The following is a 25,291-nucleotide window of genomic DNA, read 5'->3' as shown; positions in this document are numbered from 1 at the left end:
AATGAGACTTGGATTTATTAGGGGTGGGGGGGAAAAAAACGTTTTTTTGTTTTTTTTTAGAAAAATCAAATCAATTGCTTTTTCATTCCACTAGATGGTGCTGAGTTGTTTTCTGGTGAGGTCAGCAAAGGTCCCGGGTCAGCGTGATTGGTAGGAAGTTGGTCAAAGCAAAGATAGAGACATCTGGCCTCACAACGGGGTTAAATCTGCCAACAGTAGCCGGCTCATGGGGAGAGAGCAGCGCATAACTGTCTCTCTGCCCTCGACATCCACGCATCACAAGTTATACTGAGTTACATAACTCGTATATCCTACTTGTATAAGTTATAGTTCATATACTGAGTCCACACGTTTGCATTTAGTTCAGTTGGACTGTAGCAATACAAACAGTTCAGTTTGTCAGGTTCATGCAACATTTATGACATTGTTGGTCAGTCTGTCTGCTTGACAATCATATTCTGCTGCAATAAAAATGATTGACGTGAGATGAACAGACTGAAAACTTTATCTTATGAGATAAAATATGTTGACAGTTTTCCTTTGGGGACATAATTTGAAGTTGAAAAAAGTAATAAATCGCAATATAGGCCTATGGTATCGCAATACTCAGAATATCGCAGTATCGTGATAATATCGCAGTATCGTGATAATATCGCAGTATCGTGATAATATCGTATTGCGGGACCTCTGGTGATTCCCACCCCTAGGATTTATACTGCACAAGTCTCCACCATTTACTTAAATTCAAATCAAGACTTTTCTCTTTGTTCGCTGTGGGGGCATGAGGGAAAAACAAAGATTTATTCAACAATTCCAGGGAACAATGGGTGGGTAATTGATATACAAACGGTGTAGTGGGTGATGCATTTCTTTAAGAGCTTTTTTTTGCTGGAGAGAACTGCCTGCTGTTAAAGACAAAGATGATGAGAGTGGTGAACCGAAACCCTAAAAAACACTAATGTGCTCTGTAGAGCTGAGGGGAACTGTAGAGTTGTGAGATAAAACTCCCCATTTCCCCATCTGTGATATAAAAATATTGATACGTGCAGTTTATGAACCTAACCGTAATGAGGCTACCCACCACAATTTAAAAATACTGAAATATTTAGTTACATATCCTCTTTCAACCAAGCAGAACAAAGAGCTTTCCAGAGAGGACGTGGGGTCCAAAAGCAACCACACACATGAAGGACCTCCTCATAATCTCTTCAGATTTCATATAAAGTAAAAGCCCTCTTCAATTCAGATTGAGTTGACTTTAATCTGCATTTATGGGTCAAAGTGAGTGTCTAGTGTTGTAAGCGAGTCATAAACGCACCCACTCTGCTGAGCAGGAAGCGCATGGGTCCCCCTCTGGGACAGCTCATTGTGCCACTTTTACAATCTGCAGAGGAGGCAGCAGCATCCTGCTTCGGCATGCCCCCCCCCCCCTCCAGAGGCCCGTCGGGCAGCCCACTGTCCCTCTGTTTATACGACCTTTCACCTGGCAGGAGGAAACAGGACGTCAGTGCTCTAGTGTGGTTGTGAAGATAACCCAGGGCCCGCCTACTCTTGACGGCTGGTGCACTCACAGCCGCGCGTTCTGCTTTGATGATGCTTAATAACATCCTTGATTATTTCAAGTGAGGTCATGGAAGAGTGCAGTGTCACAGCTGCAGAGAATCAAAGACAATGTTTATTTAATAAAGAAAAAGTGATTTGGTTTATTACTTGCATCAGCAGGTTTTACAGATATTGTTTGGGCCTTTATCAGGAAATGACAGAACATGTAGCTGACATGCAATCATAACTTGAGCAATAAAGAAAGTGTACATTGTATATGTTCAAATCCATGCACGTGTAACACATAATGACAACTCAACAGGAGGTGCATGATTGAATCTGAAGAACTCATAAGCTGTTGTGAAGTCACATCTGGGTGTTACAACTTAATCATAAAACATCTGAAATTAAAAAAAGGCAAAAAAACTTTAATTTCATACTATTGCATAAAACACGAAGAACCATTTCATCTAATGTAAAACCTCACAGTGACGTGAACCATTGCTTCATGATGATTGAGGTCAGGGGTGACCATAAGACCTTTTCACAAGCGAAGCCTCAGGAGAGTCTGAGAGACAATTATGCAGAGTATCATTGTCAACCATCTTCATCTAGCTCAGATATTTGTATGAACAGTGAAGAAAATGAAACCGTGATGCATCCAAGCTGCACTGTATTCAACCCCAAATGGTTGAATGCAGCAGTTCTATGAATATGGCAATTTTTATAACATGTCGAGAGCTTTTAGGGTTCATTTGAGATAGAAAATAGATGCATATATATCCGATCATTAAAGCATGGACAATAAGAAAACAATCTTCAAACTCTTGCGATACAGAAACCACAATGGGCACAATGGCAGAACTGTGACAAAAAGTGATTACGTGAATAGGCAGCTCTTGCATACTGAAACGCTTTTCATTAGCTTGCACTCCTGTTAGCAAGACAGAGCGACAGGCGGGTGGTGGAGGAGTTTGATAGGCGGAGGTTTCTGACTGCTGTCACTAATGCACGGGCTGAAGAAGGGGAAGGCCTTGCCCCGCGGCCCGTTGGTGAACGAGTAGAGCAGACTCATGTTGTCGGCGTTGTAGAAGGACACCCTCCTCTCCTCGCAGTCCAGGAGAACCCCGAGCCTGTGAGGGGACGAGCCGAGCCGCAGCCTCGTCCAGGGCTGCGTGCCGGCCGAGTACTCCCTCCCGTTGCGCAGCCGCAGTGTCCAGTAGCCGCTTTCGGGGCTCAGCTTAATCCGAGTGTGCCTGTCTACGGCCTCGGACGCCACGCCCAGGTCCCACTTGGCTTTGGATCCCACCTCTACCTCCCAGTAGTGTCGGCCCGACTGGAAGCCCTGGGCGGCCAAAATGTTGACGCACTGCAGGAAACGTTTGTCGTGGTCCATATGCGGGATGGTGACGTCACATTCCATCGCCGCGGTTTTGTCCCTGGAGACGTGAATGTTCGGGTGTGCCGTGTCGACATCGAACGTTAGCGGGGAAGGACCTTTGGGGTGAAACAATCCATTAAAATGGTAATAAAACTCTACAGCGTGTCCCATTTTGAAATGAAAATAAATCCCATCGGTGGACCAATGGTGTCATCACTCTCCTTCTGTTACCGCCTCAACATCTTTATATAACAATAGTAATGTCTCCTATAATTACTCCCATCGCTGAGGATTTTAGCACAAGTCTTTTGTGTTTCTAATAAAGCACGTCACAGAGGGAATTACCTGGATTCAAAGACTTGAACATCTTTCTCCATGTGATGTACTGTAATGGGGCCATGTATTTGTTGCTGAAAGCATTTGTATCAAACTCTTGGGCAATATCCACCTGCACACATGGCCTGTTGGGGGGGGAAAGTGTGTTTAGTGAGGGTCCTTCATTCTCAGCACAGATGACACACAATTGAGGTAGAAATCAGTCAGTCATAACACCGAAATGGACACTTACCTCAGCTGTGGGAGCTGGAGAGAAGGAAATGAAAGAGAAAATCACATAAAAACAGTTTCAACACTCCGGGGTTTATTAAAAGTTCAGGTGTGATCTACACATCCACAGCTACTTTGAGGCATCAACACATTTCAGACAAACTCACCTCGGCTAGCATGATGTTCTCGGGGGCAGCGCTGGCCTGCTGTAGCGCTCTCATATCGTCCTCCAGCTCCCGCACCGCCAGCTCCGTGGCCTCCAGGTGGCGCTGGACTTTCTCCAGCTCCTGCTCCTGCTCTCTGCTGAGCTGCTCCAGCGCGCAGGTCTCCTCGTCGTGCAGGATCAGGTGGAGAGCTCTGAATTCCCCTTTGACGTGAGCCTGCAGATCTGCTCCGACTCTCTTGAGACCGGGGGGGGAAAAATGGCGGATGTTACAGGGTGGACATCATTTAGCATCTTGCTGCCGTTGGCTGGTTCCAATAAACCTCTGGAAGAGCTTCCACAAGAGTACACATCTCCAGAGAGAGACAAACGAGCGGTACTGAAGCTACACTCTGCATTAAGATCTACGTGTGTCAAACAAATACAGATTGTTAAAGCGAGGAGGGATTTCCTGTTCGTCATCTCTTGCACAGCATGCAAAACTAAACTCAAGCACTTATCCTCCATCTGTCTCACACAAATGAGATGTTTCTATCTTTCTGTCGCCTCTGTGACGGTTTGTCACACGGTGTAATGTGTCTTGTTTTAGCAATTACACGCTTAATTTAAAAGGGCTGTGTTTGATGAACTGGGTCTTTCTGCTGGAGCAAATGATGGTCATGTAGGAATATGACTGTAAAGTATGGATTGCCTATGCATAGGTAATGCACAGTCAGAGGTTAGAAAGGCATTCATGCACCCACGCACGAGACCATTATTCTTTACATTTCAAAGCACAAACTGTCACTTACCGCCATCTGCAAACACCACCATATATACACACTACGACAGGGGTGCCCAATACGTCGATCGCGACCGACCGGTCGATCGCGGAGGTAGTGCGGCCGGCATTCAAAAAAAATGAGATGTCCGCATGGCATTCGCCACTTGATTTTCTAACACACGGGTCACCACGTATGCGCGGTCAACCCCGCGAGCTACTGCAAAACTCCGCCGAGCTAATTAGTTAGCCTTCCAATATAGTTCTAAAGAAGCGAAACCTGGAGCGCCGTGATTTGGGAAACTTCCAAAAATTCACGTCAGAACTGGAGACTCAGCGGAAGGCGTGTGCGTAACTTGACACTACACAGAGCAGATTGACAAGTGTCTGTCAGAGTTTGACAAAACGCTTTCGAGACTTTGCTTTACTCGAGCCAGCTGCAATGTGCTGCACATTTCGGGAAGATATTGAGGTTGATTTACTCGCATCAAAAATGTCAACGCTGTTTCACCTGAACTCGTCTGGAGTGGAGGATGAGATGTTGACACTGCAAGCTGACATTCAGCTGAAGTCCAGTGCTCATGGACAGTTTCCTCACAGAGGAAAAGTACCCAAACATGAGGAAATATGATACCTTTTTGACTGCATTATTCGGCTCTACTCATTTATGTGAGTCAGCCTTTTCCCACATGAAGAACATTAAGTCCAAACACCGTTCCACCATGACTGATGATCATATGAAGTCTGCTTGAGGCGGTACCAGCAGCTCCTGTCAGGACTATGCAACTCTGGCCAATCCATTCAGTGCAAGTCATCAGAGTAAGGGAACGACCAACAATGTACAGAATTGTATTGTGCCATGAGGGTTCATGCAGTTATGCAAGGTACGCCAACATATATTGTAAATATAAAGTATACTCAGTATATATATATATATATATATATATATATATATATATATATATATATATATATATATATATATATATATAAAAATAAATAAATAGATATTCAGCATTTTTAATGTAGGTAGATCATTTTGACTTGGTCATTTTAAAAGTAGTTCGCAAGCCGAAAAAGTGTGGGCACCACTGCACTACGACATATTGCAAACAGCCATTAGGGAGTTTCATGTGCATTGTTATCTGTTAAGTGCTGCCCCCCCCCCCTTGAGTTCCCCAGACGAGTGTACCTTTATGGTATCCGTATTGTCTTTGTCTCTGCGAATGCTGTTGATGAACTCCTCCCTCTTCAGGCGACGACTCTCCAAAGTCTCTTTCAGTTGTTTCTGTACAGCAATATGCACATCAAATCAGTGTGGAGACAGAAACACCAACGCGCAGAGAGAGACAGCCTGAGCAGAGCGTCAAGGAACTCATAAACAACTGTAAACATGCTGAACACTGAGTGACCAGAAACACAGCCCTGCAATAAACACTGCTCCCTTCAAATGTTCAGTTTCGGTCGAGACAACTCGATGGTACGTTCTGAGGATCGTGCTGTTGTTGCATTAAACAGCCATTTGACTGAAAGATGTATGTCTAATAAACCTCAGTATGGATTGAGCAAAAATATCAGATACACCTGCAAATTCAATGCAACAGCACAAAGTACAGCCTGTAAGAAAGAGTTGGAGTACGCTTTCCTGAAGTCTCCATGAGGTTGCCAGTTATCCAGCAGAGTCTACAGGGAGACATAGTCTGACACAAAAGGCCCATAACACTACCCCTTGTTGTTTCTGTATGGATTAACCAAACAAGATGTAGCATGTTAATTAGTGAGCTTTAGGAAGTGTAGGTGGGTTAATTGCATTACCTTTGGACTGAGCCAGGCTAACGGTTTCCCCCTGTTTTCAGTCTTCATGCTAAGCTAACCAGCTCCGCTGCTGGCTTTAGCCTTATATTTACTAGAGGCAGTGTCATCATTAGTCTCATCCGACTCGCAGCAAGATAGTGAATAAACATATTGTCCAAAATTAAACAACCATAAAGTTAAATAAACACCTTTCTGGCACAGTATGAAAAACAATTACATTTAATAACAAGAGTGACTTCGTGACTGCATTTCGTCTGGTTGGTTTTATTGTTCTTGCGTCGTATAGTGGTTCCCCTGCTGGAGTTAAGTCACATATCTTGCCATACAAAGCAATATAAAAAGGGAGTGGAGAGTGAACCTTGCCCTGAGCCCTTCAAGCAATATGTGTTGAGGGCGGAACTACAGTGAAATGAACACGGATGTGGACTGACCGATTGAATACAAATGTGTTCAATTTACCCAACAGAACGCGCATTTTCAATCGATCGGTTTACTTTGGAGTACAAAGTTATTTGTACATGATTACCAAAGACTTTAATAACACTCTCTAGATGACCAGAGTAAAGCAATAAAGGCATGGAAGGCAGCCAGCAGCATCCGTGGAGGTCTGAACTCACCTCTAGGTTCTTGATGTAAGTGTCCGAGGTGGTGGCCCGGACTTTCTCCACCATGGCGGTCACAAGGTAGTTTGTTTGAAACTGCTTGGAGCTGAACTCCTTGCGGCACTGCGGGCAGGTCACGGGCCCCTGAGTTCCTCTCCAGTACCTGGAGATGCAGGGTCTGCAGAAGTGGTGCATGCAGCCCAGCATGACGGGCTCCGTGAACAGGTCGCAGCATATGGCACATGTCAGGTCCTCTCTCAGGCTGCCTTTGGGGGATGGAGCAGGAGCAGCAGCAGCAGCCATGGTGAGGGAGCTTTCCTCTGTCCACGCTGAAGTGAAAGCAAAAGCCTGGTGGAGAGAGACAAACACTCCCTTTGTGAGGACAGTTTGCAGGGTGACATATCGTCGTTAAGTCAGCTGAAATTTAAAATAAAAATAAGAACAAAGTTCACACTCCACAGCAACAGCTTCCTGTTGTGCATAATAGAGTTATTCTGGATCCAGCAGAGTGAGCTGAGCCCCTCCCCTCTGAGTTACAACACTGATAGCACAGCGTTTTGTTTTGACACTGCTAGCGCTATAGCTACGTGTAGCAGCCAGTACACCGCGTCTTTAAGCAACACAAAACTAAACAAATGTAACATGGTGACTTTAATAAACGTCTAGTTAACACTTTCATGAACTTACGTTGTCTGTTGCTCGGAGAAATAAGTGCCCGAATACTTCAAAGTCCGTCCATTTGCTCTGTACTTTCTCGACTCAACTGGAACAAGACGAACACCCGTACTGCGCATGTGCCAGCTACAAACGCACCTTTGATTGGTCCATTTGTTTCAGATCAAACAGTAGGATGTAAGGACATTATTCTTAGTCAATGGAATGAATGCAGTTACTTTTTCTCTTCTCCACTTCACTCATTACTGTTTCACTTTGCACTGAAGTTAGAGAGCATCTGTGACACTACTGTGAACAAAAGCTACATTTTCCCACTAACTTGCTATAAATATGCAGAAACCAGTCACCTCTTCCATTATATTCTGAATATTTTCAGATTGTTTTCTAATTTGATCAATTGAACAGATCGATTACATTTTGTGAGTTGTATCCCTCTACATTATTCCACAACTGTTTCAAAGCGCAAATGTTTCAAGACTATAATTCTGTTGGAGAAATACTAAATCCCTTCATCATATGATTTAAAGGACCCCTCCAGCAGTTTAGTATGCACTTTCACAAAGTTGTCAGACTTACAAGAGACAGATTTTTAAAAAGATTGGATGAAGTCAAAGCAGCACAGATGAAGATATCCTGACTTTTAGTCTCATTGTTAATCCCTGAACAATACAATACAGTGGACATGGCCTCATGGTAGGTATGATGGGACACCTAATTTGATTGAGCATCTCACACAAATGTTAACCTCAAGATTTCCATTTGCAGACTTCACAGTCCATCCTTTTTAAATCAATATTTTGCATCACTGAAGAAGGAAAACGCTGTTATGTGCATGAGGTCAACAGTCTCCACATGAAACACACTAAGAGCAAAAAGGCTTGAATGATTTCTCACTTTGTATGCCATGTTCATTCATTCACACAGCCTACACACTAAATGACAGACAACCAGACAGAGAGAGAGACAGAGACAGAGAGAGAGAGAGAGAGAGAGAGAGAGAGTAAGAACAGCATGTGGCTTTGCAACGTGAGGACGCCACGGTCTCTGATTATGGCATCAGATCAGTGGCATCAGTGTTCCCAGAGAACGTGAACCGAAACAGTGATCAGATGAGAGCAGAGGGTCATGACAACCCCAGGCCGTATGGAGAGGAGCCCTACAGATTAGCCATGTAGATTAATATGAACACAGGTAGATGAATGAAGATGCAAAGACCTATACGGTAAAACTATGGTTTAACTTAAACTGACACAACACAACAATGTTCTACACTGTAAAACCTCCTCACTTTCAGAGCCAGTGGGAGATAAGCAAGCTTGTGTCAAGGACATAAATCCCAGAACGCATTCAAGTCAGGCTGAAGGAACTGTCAACCTTGACAGCCGAGTGACCCAGTGAAAATGAAGGTCTGGAGAGGGCTCCCATAATTGAAAGAATAAATTGAGGGGGGAGAGGCTGCCTGCCCCAATCAATAAGGCGAATCTTTCTTGCTGAGTCAATCTTTGCACGATAATTATTGCATCATCCAATAAAATGTAAATCTGAGCTGCATGGTGAAAGGTAACTCTCAACAGCTCCAGGGTAATGCATGGACAAGGCTCAAGGGAGACATCCTGTTCTGTTATCAAAATCACAAAGCATTGGGTTCAGTGGCTCACGCTCCTTTGTTCGTCTAATTTAAAGTGACAGCATGTTTCAGCTCCCTGACACTGACATGCACACCGCATCTATGAGTTGGTTAAAAAGCATCAGGTCAGACAAAGCTCTTTTCAAAGAGAGTCATGAGCTGCAAATACATGTGAATTGCTTTTTTACATTTCTTTCTTATTGCTGCAATATTTTTCAATCTATTTCAAGGTAACTGCTTCGTGGCAAGTTTAGATTTCTGTCGTACTTTCCTTGGAAATTTCCTGTACTGTGCACAATACCAAAATCAACCTTGACAAATGCCCTGACCGCTACAAACCTCAAGCTTTGCTACATTATATGAGAAAGAATGACTCCATCCAGGCACACAATACAACTTCATTAATTTAAACCCCATAGGAGTTGAATGCAATGAACCAGAATATTAAAATACTGATTTAAATTCCCAACCAAACCCTATTCAAACACACCACACTTCAATGAAGTGTTCCGGGTCGTCATGGGAGCGCTCATAAATTAGCTTGTGAGATGAACTTGTCTTCCCAGGAAATTAACTATAAGTCTACTGTTTGTATTGTGCAATTAACAAGCAATGGCTTGTTGCACAACAACACAACAGTTTAGTTTTATTGCTGCTCATGTGATTGTTGAAATTAAATCATGTGAGGTGGAGCCTGAAATAAAGCAATATGAGGATTTGCTTTACGATCCTGTTGTGAATTGTTCCAAAGTTCATTTAAAGTTGTACACACGTGAATATGAAGAAATCGGCTTTAGAATGGAATGTCTGCCTGGAAATAGAGTGAATACTAAATGGAAATCAATAACAAAATGAAAACTCGGTGACGTAAATGGGTTGGCACTTTAAATGACATTCTGTGATATTTAATCAAATATCTTGAATGTGTAATGCAGTGGTGAGAACGTATACACAGATGCCCCATAAAAGAAAAGTGATCGACAATGCGCAGATCTCTGGTGAGGGTCCCTGGCACAGATGTGGATTTTGTGGAACCTGCAGGAACGCACAGTCGAGCCACAAAATGCGCACTAGACACCACAGTTTGGGAGGAGCTTCGGGATTTTACAGCTTTGTTTCACGCCGCTCTCCAGTGAAGACCCGTTCGCAAAAGGAGATATAGTGGGAAAGGTGAGTCCATTAATGTGTGGATACCATTCATTTTGCACTTTACATTAATATTGCGAGGCTACTTTATTGACATAAGTGTGTATCCCGGAGGAGACAGAAATTAAATAGTCTGTTCTTCTGCGCAGTTTAACGTGTAGTTACTGAAATTGTTAGCCTATGTGTGCGTAATTTGGATTGAGAGTAGCATTTGAAAAGTGTCCCAACTACGTACTGACTATTTGTGTTGGAGGCAAACGATTTGCACCTGGCTAGTTGTTGAATAAGCCTTGAGAGCTCACTTGGAGACATTTAAATGCGCGCTATTCAGTGGCGACAAATTACGCACGACCGAAGCATCAATGCATATCTGATTGGGAATTGGATATCTCTTCCTAATTTGATGTCAGCGCGTAGAGTTCACAACAATCTGGTTAAATTATTTGTAGTTTTTTCTTTTCTTTTTTTTTTTGCTCCTGCAGGTGTATGGTAACTGATTCCTCAGTGGCACGAGCTTGCCTCAAATCATGGATTACCATCGCCGATCAGAAAGGGTGCTCTGACAAATTGCATGTCGCCTGTAGTCTGCCTGAACGTCTGCTGGGTGTTACTGTGTGACTTTCTGCTCTGACGGAGGATGCAGGCGGGCAGTGGTCAATTGGCACTGCAACACCATAAATGTCATCACCACAATTTGGTCCCTGTGGTTTCTAAGTTATCCTGTACGTCATTTCGTGGCTCACAATATGTATTTAGATTTGATATATATGATAACTTTCCTCTCCTTTAGGCCAAACACCTGACATTTTATACTCTAGTTAAATCCTAAAGAACCCAGAGACTGTTTGGATGATTTTAATGTACACCATTTTGCTGCTTAAAGTCAGTTGCAGAGAGGACAATATGATCTATTTAGCATAGATTTGACAATAAAGCAACACAACCATGCAGCAAGTAAAATTTATGCCATATTTCAGTAAAATATTCAATTGTGAATAAAATAATGAAAACGCAAAGATGTCAATAAACTGTCTGATAGTCCGTGAAAAAAACCGCTACAGGATCCCCATAGCGACCAAAGAGTGTCTGTCACCAAATAGATGACCTCTCACGAAATGGTTTCCAATTTGTCTCAGTGATTCATGAAGAGAACTTTCAAAATTGAGTGTTGAATGTGCAAAGTTGATTCAGACAAGCAATCAAAAGCTACAAAGTGTCCAGTTTTTAAACACTTAAAAATGTGTTTTGTGGATAATGTCTCTGGTTGAGGCAGATACCACTCAATGTAATTCACATTCATCTGATTTATGAGGATGCAGAGATTTAACAGTTACTTAAGAGTCAAACATTGAGATAGTTGTTATGCATGCCATGACCAAAGTGTTCTGTATTCAGCTCTCAGTCTGTCACAGCTAAATTATCAGAAATGTCAAGATAATGACCTATAGAAAGTATTGAAAGGAGAGATACTAACATACGGTATGTAACATGGACCAGCACTGATCTTTCTTTCGCAAACTAGGCAAACCACTAAATATTACTTTTATGAGATGCCGACTGTGTATGAGAGCAGTCGGCGGCTCTAATGATGTAGCTTTGTACTGTCTGACTCCTGCTGATTACATTGCTTCCCTCATTGTTTGCCTTTAGTCTTCCTAATGGCAGGTGCTTATGTCCCTTGGAAAAAAACAGCATGTTATAACCAAACAAATACTTGTACACAGGACACCGGGGAAATATCTTCAATCGCTCTAGATAGCAACATGGTCTGTTTTTAGAGGGTGTTTGAAATGAGCGTGTACAAAGACATCTGATTTTCTATTGCTTGCCATCTGTTGCTGAGACGCGTATTTCCTTTTCTTGCCTTTTCAGAACACCAACTTCCTCAATGCAATTGTTCTAATAATTAGGCTGCATGCATCAGATAATTCTCATAACTTCTCAATTGCACTGTTTCATTACTCTCAAGTTGAATGCAAAATAGATTTAATAGCAGTACGACATTTACAATGATAACTTCCCTTTTCAGGTGTTACGAAGGGGATAATGAAATAGGTTTATCTGATCAGTTTGTCAGATTTTCATTAGAGGTTGGATTTTGCCAAAGCCGTTGCAGTTCTTTCTTTGCTGAGGAGACCATATATGGGAATACATGACAGGCAGTATTGTACAGCATAAGGAGAGGGAGATAATGGGCCAGGAGGTATTCAGAAGGTCAAAATAACAGCCCGCCACCAACGAGACCAAGGTTGCAGCTCTCTGGATTTGTCAGGTGTTCAAGCGAAAGCAATGGGAAACAAGTGAGGGATCATGTCTGCTACGCATGGGCACATGGCACACCCTCCGGGTGAAGACAAGTGACTGGTGTACTTTATTTTCATATCATGTCAGGAATACTATTCTACCTGCCTTGTGTCGGAAACAATTCTCATTTTCTCTCCTCAGGTGTAAGCACATTCATCAATCTATCATCTACTGGTAAAATGAGCCCACCAGACACATGCAACACAACAAGCGAAGGGGCGGCTGGTGAAACCGACCCCTGGTTTCAACTTAACGAGAGCACGGGTTTGCAGCCGCCTGGTTTCCACACTGACATCACCAAGCACCTCAGAGTCCAGATCATCCTGATCACAGCGTACTCCCTAATCATTCTGCTGGGGCTGCTGGGCAACGCTCTTGTCATCTACATGATTATTCGCTACAGAAAAATGCGAACAGTGACCAACTTCTTCATAGCTAACCTGGCCCTGGCAGACCTCCTGGTGAACACTCTCTGCTTACCCTTCACTCTGGTTTACACTCTGCTTGATGAGTGGAAGTTCGGAGCTGCGTTGTGCCACATGGTGCCATTTGCCCAGGCCCTGAGTGTGCATGTATCCATCCTGACGATGACTGTCATCGCTCTGGAGCGTTACCGCTGCATCGTCTTCCACCTTGGCCGGCGCCTCATGTGGAACACCAGCTTCCTCATCATGGCATTCACCTGGACTGTGTCTGCTGTCCTGGCAGCACCCCAGGCCATCTTCAGAGAGTACCGCCACGAAGAGATCCCTTCCATCAACCTGCGGATCGCTGTCTGCTCTGAGAAGTGGCCCCACGGGACCAGCAGGGACGGAGTCATCTACAGCCTCTCGATGCTGCTCCTACAGTACATTCTCCCTTTGGCCATCATCAGTTACGCTTACATCTGCATCTGGGTCAAGCTGAAGAATCACATCAGCCCGTCCAGCCGCAACGACAGCATGAACCGCCGCAAAAAGACCACCAAGATGTTGGCCCTGGTGGTGGTGGTGTTTGCCATCTGCTGGCTGCCGTTCCATGTGTTCCAGCTGGCCAGTGATCTGGACCTGGTGCTCAGGTTTAAGGAGTACAAATTCATATACACAGTGTTCCACATCATAGCCATGGGTTCGACTTTTACCAACCCTGTCCTGTATGGGTGGATGAACAAAAACTACAGGAACGGCTTCCTCATGGTCTTCCGTTGTGAGGATAAGCCAGATTCCTTCCACCCCGAGGGCTCGTTCAGGACACGCTCCTCAAGAAGGCTGACTCTGAATAGTCGTAATGGCGGACAACCTCCGACTGCTGTATGAGAATAACACAATTAAAAAAAAAAAAGCCTGTAGAATGTGACTGAACACACTGAACGCACTTCTGGTTTGTGGTGCTCGTGGTTCAAAAGTAGCCTTTTGACTTGAACGGCCTGATCTTGAGTATCTACGGGACTGGAGAGGGCTCAAAGCTTTGCATGCCAATCGCTTAATGTAAGGCTCTTCTTTCCTGTGTAAATAGTACTCGTGAAAATACATCTGTCGAAGATTTTCAAATATATGTTTAAAATGTTTACTAGGCTGTTAATTAACTCAGTACAATGTATAATGTGTCTACTTGTTGGTTAGTGATGTCCAATTATATATGCAGTCCATTGCATAAATCGCCTGAGGCTGGTACTGTGTTTGTTCTTACTCAAGGTGATTATAGTGGATGCGAACAAGTTTAATTTCCCACACTTGTTTTTCTATTTGCTGGCCATTGAAAACATTTGGACGTGTTTCTCTTAATTAATCCAAATGCTGCGTTTTAGATTCACTCCAACGTGCTCACAGAGTAACATTCAATCGTCATCCAAGGAATCCAGAGGAGGCTGTTATCTGTACAACCAGGAAGCCAATTGTGCACTTCACCTGGCAGCAGCTCTTCCTGATTAGATGGTCCAGCAGGAGTCTCTGTCCAAAGGAACGCAATCGACAAAAATGAAAGTTCTTGAAATTGCTCTCTTATAATGTGGGCAGCTGCTTTGAGGATTTGTTAAAAAAAATTGAATTTGCACTCTGCTTGATGAGTGGAAGTTCGGAGCTGTGTTGTGCCACATGGTGCCATTTGCCCAGGCCCTGAGTGTGCATGTATCCATCCTGACGATGACTGTCATCGCTCTGGAGCGTTACCGCTGCATCGTCTTCCACCTTGGCCGGCGCCTCATGTGGAACACCAGCTTCCTCATCATGGCATTCACCTGGACTGTGTCTGCTGTCCTGGCAGCACCCCAGGCCATCTTCAGAGAGTACCGCCACGAAGAGATCCCTTCCATCAACCTGCGGATCGCTGTCTGCTCTGAGAAGTGGCCCCACGGGACCAGCAGGGACGGAGTCATCTACAGCCTCTCGATGCTGCTCCTACAGTACATTCTCCCTTTGGCCATCATCAGTTACGCTTACATCTGCATCTGGGTCAAGCTGAAGAATCACATCAGCCCGTCCAGCCGCAACGACAGCATGAACCGCCGCAAAAAGACCACCAAGATGTTGGCCCTGGTGGTGGTGGTGTTTGCCATCTGCTGGCTGCCGTTCCATGTGTTCCAGCTGGCCAGTGATCTGGACCTGGTGCTCAGGTTTAAGGAGTACAAATTCATATACACAGTGTTCCACATCATAGCCATGGGTTCGACTTTTACCAACCCTGTCCTGTATGGGTGGATGAACAAAAACTACAGGAACGGCTTCCTCATGGTCTTCCGTTGTGAGGATAAACCAGATTCCTTCCACCCCGAGGGCTCGTTCAGGACACGCTCCTCAAGAAGGCTGACTCTGAATAGTCGTAATGGCGGACAACCTCCAACTGCTGTATGAGAATAACACAATTTAAAAAAAAAAGCCTGTAGAATGTGACTGAACACACTGAACGCACTTCTGGTTTGTGGTGCTCGTGGTTCAAAAGTAGCATTTTGACTTGAACGGCCTGATCTTGAGTATCTACGGGACTGGAGAGGGCTCAAAGCTTTGCATGCCAATCGCTTAATGTAAGGCTCTTCTTTCCTGTGTAAATAGTACTCGTGAAAATACATCTGTCGAAGATTTTCAAATATATGTTTAAAATGTTTACTAGGCTGTTAATTAACTCAGTACAATGTATAATGTGTCTACTTGTTGGTTAGTGATGTCCAATTATATATGCAGTCCATTGCATAAATCGCCTGAGGCTGGTACTGTGTTTGTTCTTACTCAAGGTGATTATAGTGGATGCGAACAAGTTTAATTTCCCACACTTGTTTTTCTATTTGCTGGCCATTGAAAACATTTGGACGTGTTTCTGTTAATTAATCCAAATGCTGCGTTTTAGATTCACTCCAACGTGCTCACAGAGTAACATTCAATCGTCATCCAAGGAATCCAGAGGAGGCTATTATCTGTACAACCAGGAAGCCAATTGTGCACTTCACCTGGCAGCAGCTCTTCCTGATTAGATGGTCCAGCAGGAGTCTCTGTCCAAAGGAACGCAATCGACAAAAATGAAAGTTCTTGAAATTGCTCTCTTATAATGTGGGCAGCTGCTTTGAGGATTTGTTAAAAAAAATTGAATTTGGAAGAAGACAAAACATGCAATTACATACACAGCTGTCAAAGTGTCCTTTGTTCGTGGTCTTTTAATAATGAGTGCAGGAACATTAATCAACCACAAGGCCTCTGGGCACATATATTGAGCTCCCACTGCACACATAACTCCCAGAGTTGAGTTGACTATCAGGAGAAATGATGTTTTATGTATCAAATAAGCTGTGGTTTAGATAAATGTCGAATCATGTCTGGGTGTATTAACCTGAAAATTGTGGCGTATTACAAAATGTATTGAAAACTGACACCATACAAAGACGACATTTGGGGGTAGTAGTCGGGGTACTTGTACCCTCCATACTTGTAATACAGGAAGATAAAGTTAAACTCAATGAACCTGAAGGCTGGAAAATCCATCCATGGAAAGTCTGGATATCGTGAAATTAATAATTTCTCACAAAATTGAGGTGAATCAAAGTCCTCACATAAACATTCTGACTTAATTTTGAGCAAAAAAAAAAAAGAACAAGTGGGTCAAAATAACCAACAAAGCATTTAATGAACAACCAGACAAATGTGGCCTATGCAGTGTGATTCATTTTACAGCAAAGATAATACACATTGGTTTTGTACGGCTGGAACATGACACCAACATGACTGATTTCCTACTGAAACTCTCAAGCCTTTATCGGGACTACCAGCAGACGAACATTGAGCTTCGACCCATCACATCAAACCCTTTTGGCATTAGAGCTAATGTGTGAAGATTATGCTGCAGACTGGAGATGTTTTCAGGGATGATTTTATGCATAAGAGATTATCCCTCTGTAGCAAGGTATGGCATGCTCAAGGGGATATATCTCCAAGAACAGCAAGACACAGTCAGATTAACCATAATAATGTTAGGGGTGTTTTACATTTGAGTTGAAGATAGATTGTAGGAGCCTTACAGATGCCACTTTCTGTTGTTTTGACACAATTACATAACATCAGACCTCCAAATTTATGATCGAAATCCACTCTTGAGTAAACACAATACTCTTGAACGCTGTATTACATTTTGCACCGTCACGTGCTGCCCTCTAGTGTTCAAGAGGCACCACCTACCGGAAGTGTCGTCGACGTTTGACCTTCCATTCAGTCCAAGTCACGTGGGACGTGATCGGTCGGTGGCTGCACGGGGAAGTTCATGCCGACCGGAGTACAACATGCAGATACTCACCTTTTGAATGCTGTCGCCATACAGGTAACCGCCTTTTTGCCTCTGAAATGAACTTCGCTTATTGAAAGTCGGTCAGAGAAATGTCTGGGCCGAACTGTGCCACTCATTCACGAGGTTCGCTCCATGCTAGGTTAGCTCGTGATGCGGACGTGACAGATGTGACAGGAACGGTTTGTCTGATGGAGTCTCCGGAGAGTGATTCACCGGCCTGTAAAGCCTGTATTCACTCATACTGTTAGACACATTGTCTGTTCGTTACGTACCAGAAGACTCAGCGTTGTATTTGTGAGATGATGATATATTTGTTTTGTATCTGTAACGTTAGCTAAGCTAGCGTTTAGCTGAACAGTTCGGTAAAACGTCTCTGTTAACTGCTCACATTTATTTACTGAACACGTATGGTATTACATAACGTTAGACAAAGATAAATCATGTAATTCGTCCATTTTTTGACACTTCCGAGTACAAAAACACGAACTTCCTCAGTCGTCGAAAGTGCGGTTGAGTAAACGCTGTGTGTTTACATGAGCCGCCGACATTAGCCTGCTCACGATGATGTGTGTGTTCTGTATTTCCTCAGGGTACTGCCAGACTAAACGCAGGGAACAATGGTGAAGTATTTCTGCTGCGCAGGTTTGCTCAAGAGCACCTGGGACGAAGTTTGTATCGCTTTCTGGCAACGATATCCCAACCCTTACAGGTGAGGGAGGTGGATCTTGCTTATGAACTTCTTTATTCAAATTGCACTGTGTTAATAGATGGAATTATGTCCCAGCAGTTGTTTACTGATAAAGGTAAACAGTGGTGAAAAAATAACTAAGTAGCAGTTTACAGTGGTTTAGGTGTGACGTGATTTACTTCAGTTTTCATTTTTATTGTCTGGTACTTCATACTTCAACACAACTACATTTCATGTGCTGGTTCCTTAAGATTTTATATATTAAACATATGATTAGCTGACTAAATATGATACTGTGTCAGTAATAACAGTCCAATGGTGTAATATAACATCATTCTCTCACCTGATGAGTAATTTCAATATTTAATACTTAAAATACATATTGATGCTTATACTTTTGTAGTAAATATGAAAGAATTTTTTTTCGAGCACTTTTATAGCATGATGTTGTTACCTTCACCACTGAGGTTGCCTCAAGGTTTCCCCAGACAGCAGTGAAGTGGTGAACATCACAGCTGAAACAATTAGTCCATTAATAGATCGACGGGCAAACGTTTGAATAAACTGCTTATTGTTCGGCTATTGTTGTGATATGAAAACAAACAGTTTGAATACGTCGTTGTGTTGGGCGTATTTAGCTATTATTGACATTTTGGAGACAAATGATTTATTGATAAATCAAGGAAATAATCATCTGAGCGACTGAAAATAATCGTTCATTGTAGTTTGAGCTGAAATTATAAAAATGAAGGAAGGGAATAATCCATAACAAAATACATCTCCAGGAATTTTGATTATCGATTTAATTGTTTTAAAAAGTTATTATCTAATCAAACAGTTTCTTGTTAAGTTTCTCATGTGTGAGTATTTGTTGCCTTTTTATGACATTGTAAATTTGATACTTTTGGGGTTTTAAGATGTCCCTTTGAGAAAGTGTGATGTGTATTACTTCGCAATTTCTTCTCATTTTTTGAAATTATGAAAACTTAATGTATTTGAATTGAAGAACATGACAGACATGTGTGTATATATATGCCCTACACAGAGGTTTTGTATCATCCTGATCCGTAGCTTGTACTTCTCTCTCACAGTAACCATGTTTTGACCGAGGACATCATTTTCCGAGAGGTTACGCCAACCAACTGCCTCAAATCCAGACGACTGTTGACCAAAACGAGCCGAGCTCCTCGCTGGATGGAGCGCTACCTTCCCAAGCACATGGCCAGAAAGGCATACATCATCGAGGACTCCATTGTGGACCCTCAGAAAAGGACCATGACCACGCTCACATGGAACATCAGCCACGCTCGCCTCTTGGTACCACAATGTTTGACTCCATTGGCACTCGGCATCGCACAACGTAATCACACAACCTCATGTTGCGTTTGTTGTTGTTTTTTACCTCTCGGTCACAGTCCGTGGAAGAGCGGTGTGTGTACCAAATCAACCCTGACGATGGCAGCTGGACAGAGATAAGAAGAGAAGCTTGGATCTCTTCCAACATCTATGGGCTCTCTAGAGCCATTCAGGTCAGTAGAGGAAAGCGTTGCTATGCTACGTAGCAGCTCAGGGAAAGTGGTGTGGGGCGTCACACCGATCTTTCATTCTGGAGTTGGTAACACAATACACAGTGTTGAGATGCAACGGTAGAGCAGTCGTCTGCCAAGACCTAGGTTGCTGAATGATTTATGACAGAATCAGAGTGGTCTTCTGTTGTCCTCAGGCTCTGGGAAGGTATATTAGTACGTATGTGATGATATGAGGTATACGTTGTTCACACATTGTTCTCTGTCTAAGCTGACTTTGTGTCTTCTCTTTCCAGGAATTTGGTCTTGCAAGGTTCAAGACCGGTGTTACAAAGACCATGAAAGGCTTTGAATATGTGCTGGCCAAAATGCAAGGTAAATTGTCAATAATGATAATAATAACATCAGTAATTAGTGCTTTGCATTAATTGCTAGACCGAACCATCGTTTATTTTATTTGCAACGCCTGTGCTTTGCTGTGATGCTGTTATGCTCAGGTTAGCAGAGGGGAAGTACAAGATGAGCAAATGGTTGGCGGAGAAAAAAAGGAAAAACTGTGTGATGCTCATTGAGAAAACATATCTGTCAAATAAAAACACTGCCATTCTGGGTGAAGCTTAACTTGCTTAACAGCTTTCTAAAGGGAGTATAACAGGAGAAGGTTGGGAACCTCTAAAGGTGCAAAATATGCAAGACAACTTTTGTTGGTAAAATCCCTGTCACTGACACACACAGAGAGAAGCTGATTTATATGAATAATTCAAATGGTATGCAAGTGTTTGTTGTTTATTACACAATTCCCAAATATTTATTGATAGATTCAATCCTCTAGAACTACGTAGGTATCCAAATATTTCTACCGATATTTTAATCGATATGTTATGACTTTTGTAGGTGAAACGCCATCAAGAAGCTTAACAGAAACTGCTACGGACCGAGCAAGAGAGACAGCGCTGGCAGCTAAGGAGAAAGCCAAAGACCTCGCCTCACAGGCCCAGAAGAAACAATATGTGTGATGAGCTGTGTAGGCCATCGGTTTACCCCCACCCCTCATGGTTCAGACAGACGGATCCCGTCGTGAGTAGACGCCTCTGTGAGGAAGCCACGTACTGAAATGGTGGGTGGACCATGAAAAGGCCTGAGCTGGGTTCAAGAGGCTCCTCCTGGAATATATTCTGCCGTTCAGTTGTAACGGTTAAGCGCCGCATGAAGATTGACGTACCGTGTACATTTGCTTATCTACGGTATGGAAAAAAAGTGACGTGAGTTAAAGGTACAGACTGGAGCAGTCTGGCCGCGCTGCCGTTACAATCAGATCATCTCAGTAGTGACCTTTAGATGGGAGCTTAAAGGACTGGCTGAATATGGCTCTGTGTGCCATAAAGTAATAATGGCACTTAACCAACCTTGATACTGCTCCTCAGACCTTTGCTCAACCTTTGTGCCCATCAACAACGTTTACCTTTTACTCTGTTCCTTTCAGTATTGTGTTATTTTATAATAGTTTATTATTAACAGCTTTTTCTTGATTTCCTTAAGTTGTATGTTTTGTCACAATCATGTTGTCTTTTAGTTCAGTTCATCCGACCACACCTTAATCACCCTACCGAGACTGATTGCTTCAAGTTGAAGTGCATTGACTGAAGATGGGTCCGTACTGTTGGCAGTCATAGCTTGGTGAAAAATACTCACTTTGCACTTTTGATATTAAGAACTGCTTGCAATGGACTTCAGTGTCTTAATTTAAAATGTGTTTACAAAGGCAAAAATCATACTTTGTATTGCACATTCACCTTATGACTGATGACACAGCCCATGAAACAATGTGCTCTTACTGCATTGATTAAATATATTGTCAATAAATGGACATTTCCTTTGTAACAATCCTGCTGTGGTGTCTCTGTGTAGTTAAATTAGTGTCTGCCAAGCTGGGGTAGCTAGATGATTAACAGGATGGGACAGAAAACAAAAAGATTGTTAAATACCACATTTTTAGACTTCCTGTTTTAAATAAAATGGAAGAATCCATTTCAACGGAAGAGGGGTCAGCCATGACTTTGTCGTATGGGCTCCTTAAGTTGTATGTTTTGTCACAAAAAGGTTTGATCATTGTGAAGCAATGTGTCCAGTAAAATAATTAGAAATGGCAGATAACTATACAAAATATTTATTCAATAAAAAAAGCTTACGCCAGTACAAAAATGCTACATTATAACTGGGCGGAGAGACAGATGAATGAATACATACTATTAAAAGGTAATAAGGCATATTGCATACAAAAGTGAAGGGGGGAAAGCACCTTTAGTTATTAAATATAGAGCAATGAATATGAAACACTTCTAATACAGCATAAATTGCACAATTACAAGTTTGACACAAACTGTCAGACTGTGGTGCATGCATAATTGACGAGAAATGCACAAGCAATGAAGTGTACGGTTGTTATAATGCACACCTCTAAGAAGCAGACCAGTTCGTATAAGCGGTGAATAAAACGGTCAATGTACTCTCTCCACATGCGCTCACAACTCGTCTTTAAATACAGGCATCAAAATTCATGCACTTGTTCACAGACTGAATTGTGTACAAATACGCTAAATGAGTATTTTCCACATTTAACTTAATTTCCAGACATGAAGGTGCAAACATGAGCAGTTCTTTTATGTTCACTGTTTTCATTTTGATATACCCACAATCTTTTTGAGACAAAACAAGTGCAATGTGTGGTGGTTTTTGTGCAACATAAGAAAAAAAAAACATGACAAACGACTTACAAAATAGGACAATAATAGCTCAGGTTTAAGTGCATGCTACACATGGCATTGCTGAAATATGAACTTAGTGCTGAAGAAAAGCCGTACGGGATACCGAACCAGATCTTATTTAAGGCAGAATTCAGTATAGACATACATACATACATACTGTAGTAAAGAATAAGTTAAGAGGTTTGAATAAAAAGCCCTTCAAGATGAGTGAGTAGAACAGTTTGAGTCGTCACAGACACCTTGTGGCTGAGGAAGTAAATGCCGCTAATGGTTGAGGACAGGAAATTCATACATCCATCCCAGCCCAGCGATTTTAACTGCTACTCAGTGCAAATGAACACAGCTCATTCAGAACATTAATTGTTTAGCTTGTAGTCTGACATATTTTAAAAAGAGAACATCAAAAGTTACTCCTTTAAAAATTTGATAATAAAGTGTTCAGTTGTACAGTAGCATCTTGCTCCACTGTCCCTCGTCCTGCGCTGGCTTGTTTTTGGAATGTTTTTCTCCTCCTCTTCCTGTCCACCCGGTGACACGACGTGAGCGACCGTAGGTGTTTCTCTGCCGTCATAGCCAGGCTTTGTCCATGCTGGAGTAACAGTGGTCCGCACCGGCGTGCGTAATGCTCAGTCCGTCAGAGTCCAGACAGTCGAACACGATGCCTTCCACGTCAACCTCCACATCCTCTGTAAGGTGACCAAGCAGGGATCAAATCCATTACTGGGAGGAAACTTCACTCGTCTCATTGAACTCACAAACTACCGCTGGGTCATAGGATTGCAATCATGATATCAACATAATGAGATTTCTCACATGGAAACCCTGAAGGTTGATAAATTGTACTTTTGAATTATTGCCACGCTATAGTTCAAACTATGCTGCTCAGAAAACATCAACACACATTGGTAAAACATTGACATCCAAAACTCCTATTAATGACAAGTCTACATCAATGTGTTATTTGCTAGGAGACAGAGGTTCTTTTTATGATGCTGGAACTTCCAGTTCCCATTAAGACCACGATCACAGTGGTTCGAATGTGACATCATAATGATCCAAAACAAATCAGAGCTTGCACCTATAATCACACTTTGAGCTATAAAGCACAGCTGTGATTTACTGTGCCTAGGTGGCTTCCTGACGGACGTACCTCTGTCAGAGTCCGACCTCTCGGACGACATGGTCGACCCCTGACTGTCGTTCCTCATCCTCTCCGAGCTTCTCTGCAGCTGCTCCAGACGAACCCGCAGCTCTCTCTGCTCCCAGCGCAGGCGGCCCTTCATGTGCTCCGCACGCTCGTCCTGCTCCTGCAGCTTCTGAAACGAGAACGCAGAGAGACAGACGAGTGAGCGGTGGACCGAACGGACCAGGCGGGGAAAGCATTCGGAGGCCACCGGCCGAGGTGCCGTGAGCAAACGCGCGCTAGCCGGGACAATAACTGTCCCAACATTGCGCTCTCGACTAGGCGGTGTGGTGTTTACCTTTATGTGAAGGTGGGCTTGTCTCAGCAGGTTGAGCGTGGTGTTCCTCATCGAGTCAGATGACAGAGGGACTTGCTTCTTGAGCTGCTCCAGGCAGAGCCTCAGCTGAGCTCGTCTGCAAAGCACAACAAGCAACAACAGATGCACGTTAATCCATGCAAGTCAAAACTGGGTGTTTATGAATAATGCGTAGTCTTCCTCTAACTTTCGCTACCATAAAAAGCATCTAAAAAAATGCATATTATTTATTTTGACAAAATATAAATTACCTGTTTTTTTCCAGCTTGTTGTGAACTGACCTGCATTTACAGAAACAAACAGCTTGTTTAGCTATGAACATAACAACCCTTAGCAATGACATCATGCTTAAGATTCATGTCAGAACTGAAAGTCAAGCTTCACAACCACACCCTGTTGTTGTCAGTTGTATGTTATGCAATGTATTCACCTATTGCCACCAGCAGATATCTTTTTGCTGTTCTGCTTACTCCTCTTGTCGGAGTGATCTGGACTGAGAGGCAGGAGTGAAGCGTATCCATGTTCTGCCTCTGTTTAGGAAAATAAAAAGTGCATTACAGCTTTGTGAGGAAATGTTTGAAATTCAAGAGCAGCAATGTTAAATATAAAGTTTCCCCATTTATTTAGTGAACCGTGGTGCTGCAAATTATCTTCATTGTCTGATCTATTATCTCCTCCTAAATCGTACGAGAAGGAAGACAAAAGCGACAGACTGCTGTCATCAGCATCATCAGCTGGGCGTTTTGTTTTTGGCGCCATCCAACACCACCTATTCCCCATTATACGACTAATCTGCAGCCTCACGAGCAGAAATACACATTACAAATGTCTGCAGCGTGTGCATAATGAATGAAACTTGTGAGAGCTGAGTGTTTTTTTCCTGTCTCACTTTCATTCGCCGTAATGAGCGTTCACCGCCGCTCGGATTCATTTTCAAATCGGACGAGATTGGCGCCTTTGAGTACAATGATGGGAGCGATAATGTAGGTCACTTAGTCAAATAGGAAACATCGACTAAAATAACATCCCAGCAACAATACTGGCGATTTCTCGACCAATTGCATTGCATTGTGTACATGCATTGTGTTTTGCATTCATAGTGACAGTACCTTCATTGTGTATTTTGCTGTTAACCAACTTCCTCTCCTATACACTGACAGTTATCATAAAAACACCGACCTCGCTCTCTTCGCTCCAGAAACTCCGCAGCCCGAAGAAGCACCTGGATGTTGCAAATGTTTCCGTCCATTATTATTCAGTTTGTTGTAATACAAAACAACAGCGTGTAAACAACCCACTGTGGTGTAAGCGTCAGCAGACTGAAGTAGCTGAAAGCTGTGTGTGTCTGTACTACGTCGTCCTCAGTCCTCAAAAGCCCCAACACAGCGTTCACTGTGACGCTGCGTTCAGGGGTTCCACGCAAACTCCGATATTTGAGCTACCATCGTAATTATAAAAGCGGGCACGTACGTTTTATCGGATATGATGACTAAAAGGGCCAAGTATTGG

General features: G+C 42.9%; 5 protein-coding genes across 5 annotated transcripts; 3 read left to right on the top strand and 2 right to left on the bottom strand.

Moving 5' to 3' along the window:
- Positions 1-1,713: 1,713 nt before the first annotated feature.
- On the bottom strand, positions 1,714-7,585 carry trim105 (tripartite motif containing 105). Its single transcript, XM_079268784.1, has 7 exons — positions 7,497-7,585; positions 6,825-7,157; positions 5,585-5,680; positions 3,637-3,870; positions 3,492-3,505; positions 3,269-3,384; positions 1,714-3,039 (listed from the first exon to the last, which is right to left on the bottom strand). The coding sequence occupies exons 2-7, from the start codon at positions 7,110-7,112 to the stop codon at positions 2,480-2,482; spliced, it is 1,308 nt and encodes a 435-aa protein (XP_079124910.1). The 5' UTR covers positions 7,113-7,157; positions 7,497-7,585; the 3' UTR covers positions 1,714-2,479.
- A 2,646-nt stretch (positions 7,586-10,231) lies between these two features.
- On the top strand, positions 10,232-13,856 carry LOC306777809 (neuropeptide Y receptor type 2-like; the record flags this gene model as incomplete). The annotated part of the gene is made up of 2 exons (XM_079269103.1): positions 10,232-10,281; positions 12,703-13,856. The coding sequence occupies exon 2, from the start codon at positions 12,741-12,743 to the stop codon at positions 13,854-13,856; it is 1,116 nt and encodes a 371-aa protein (XP_079125229.1). The 5' UTR covers positions 10,232-10,281; positions 12,703-12,740.
- Positions 13,857-14,597: 741 nt separating this feature from the next.
- Positions 14,598-15,389, top strand: LOC306777810 (neuropeptide Y receptor type 2-like; the record flags this gene model as incomplete). The annotated part of the gene is made up of 1 exon (XM_079269104.1): positions 14,598-15,389. A coding segment is annotated over one exon (792 nt), but the record flags the coding sequence as incomplete, so codon positions are not given.
- Positions 15,390-17,231: 1,842 nt separating this feature from the next.
- On the top strand, positions 17,232-21,402 carry prelid1a (PRELI domain containing 1a). Its single transcript, XM_079268312.1, has 6 exons — positions 17,232-17,337; positions 17,894-18,013; positions 19,084-19,309; positions 19,408-19,521; positions 19,815-19,893; positions 20,413-21,402. Exons 2-6 carry the CDS (start codon positions 17,922-17,924, stop codon positions 20,532-20,534), a joined length of 633 nt encoding a protein of 210 aa, XP_079124438.1. The 5' UTR covers positions 17,232-17,337; positions 17,894-17,921; the 3' UTR covers positions 20,535-21,402.
- Positions 21,403-21,669: 267 nt separating this feature from the next.
- mxd3 (MAX dimerization protein 3) lies at positions 21,670-25,139 on the bottom strand. The gene is made up of 6 exons (XM_079268344.1): positions 24,962-25,139; positions 24,213-24,312; positions 24,034-24,063; positions 23,765-23,879; positions 23,434-23,599; positions 21,670-22,969 (listed from the first exon to the last, which is right to left on the bottom strand). The coding sequence occupies exons 1-6, from the start codon at positions 25,029-25,031 to the stop codon at positions 22,851-22,853; spliced, it is 600 nt and encodes a 199-aa protein (XP_079124470.1). The 5' UTR covers positions 25,032-25,139; the 3' UTR covers positions 21,670-22,850.
- Between the last annotated feature and the right edge of the window lie 152 nt (positions 25,140-25,291).

Source organism: Melanostigma gelatinosum, assembly GCF_949748355.1.
Source record: "Melanostigma gelatinosum genome assembly, chromosome: 5".
NCBI lineage: Eukaryota > Metazoa > Chordata > Actinopteri > Perciformes > Zoarcidae > Melanostigma > Melanostigma gelatinosum.
The sequence above is the reverse complement of the archived record's forward strand: the minus strand, read 5'-3'. Positions and strand labels throughout refer to the sequence as shown.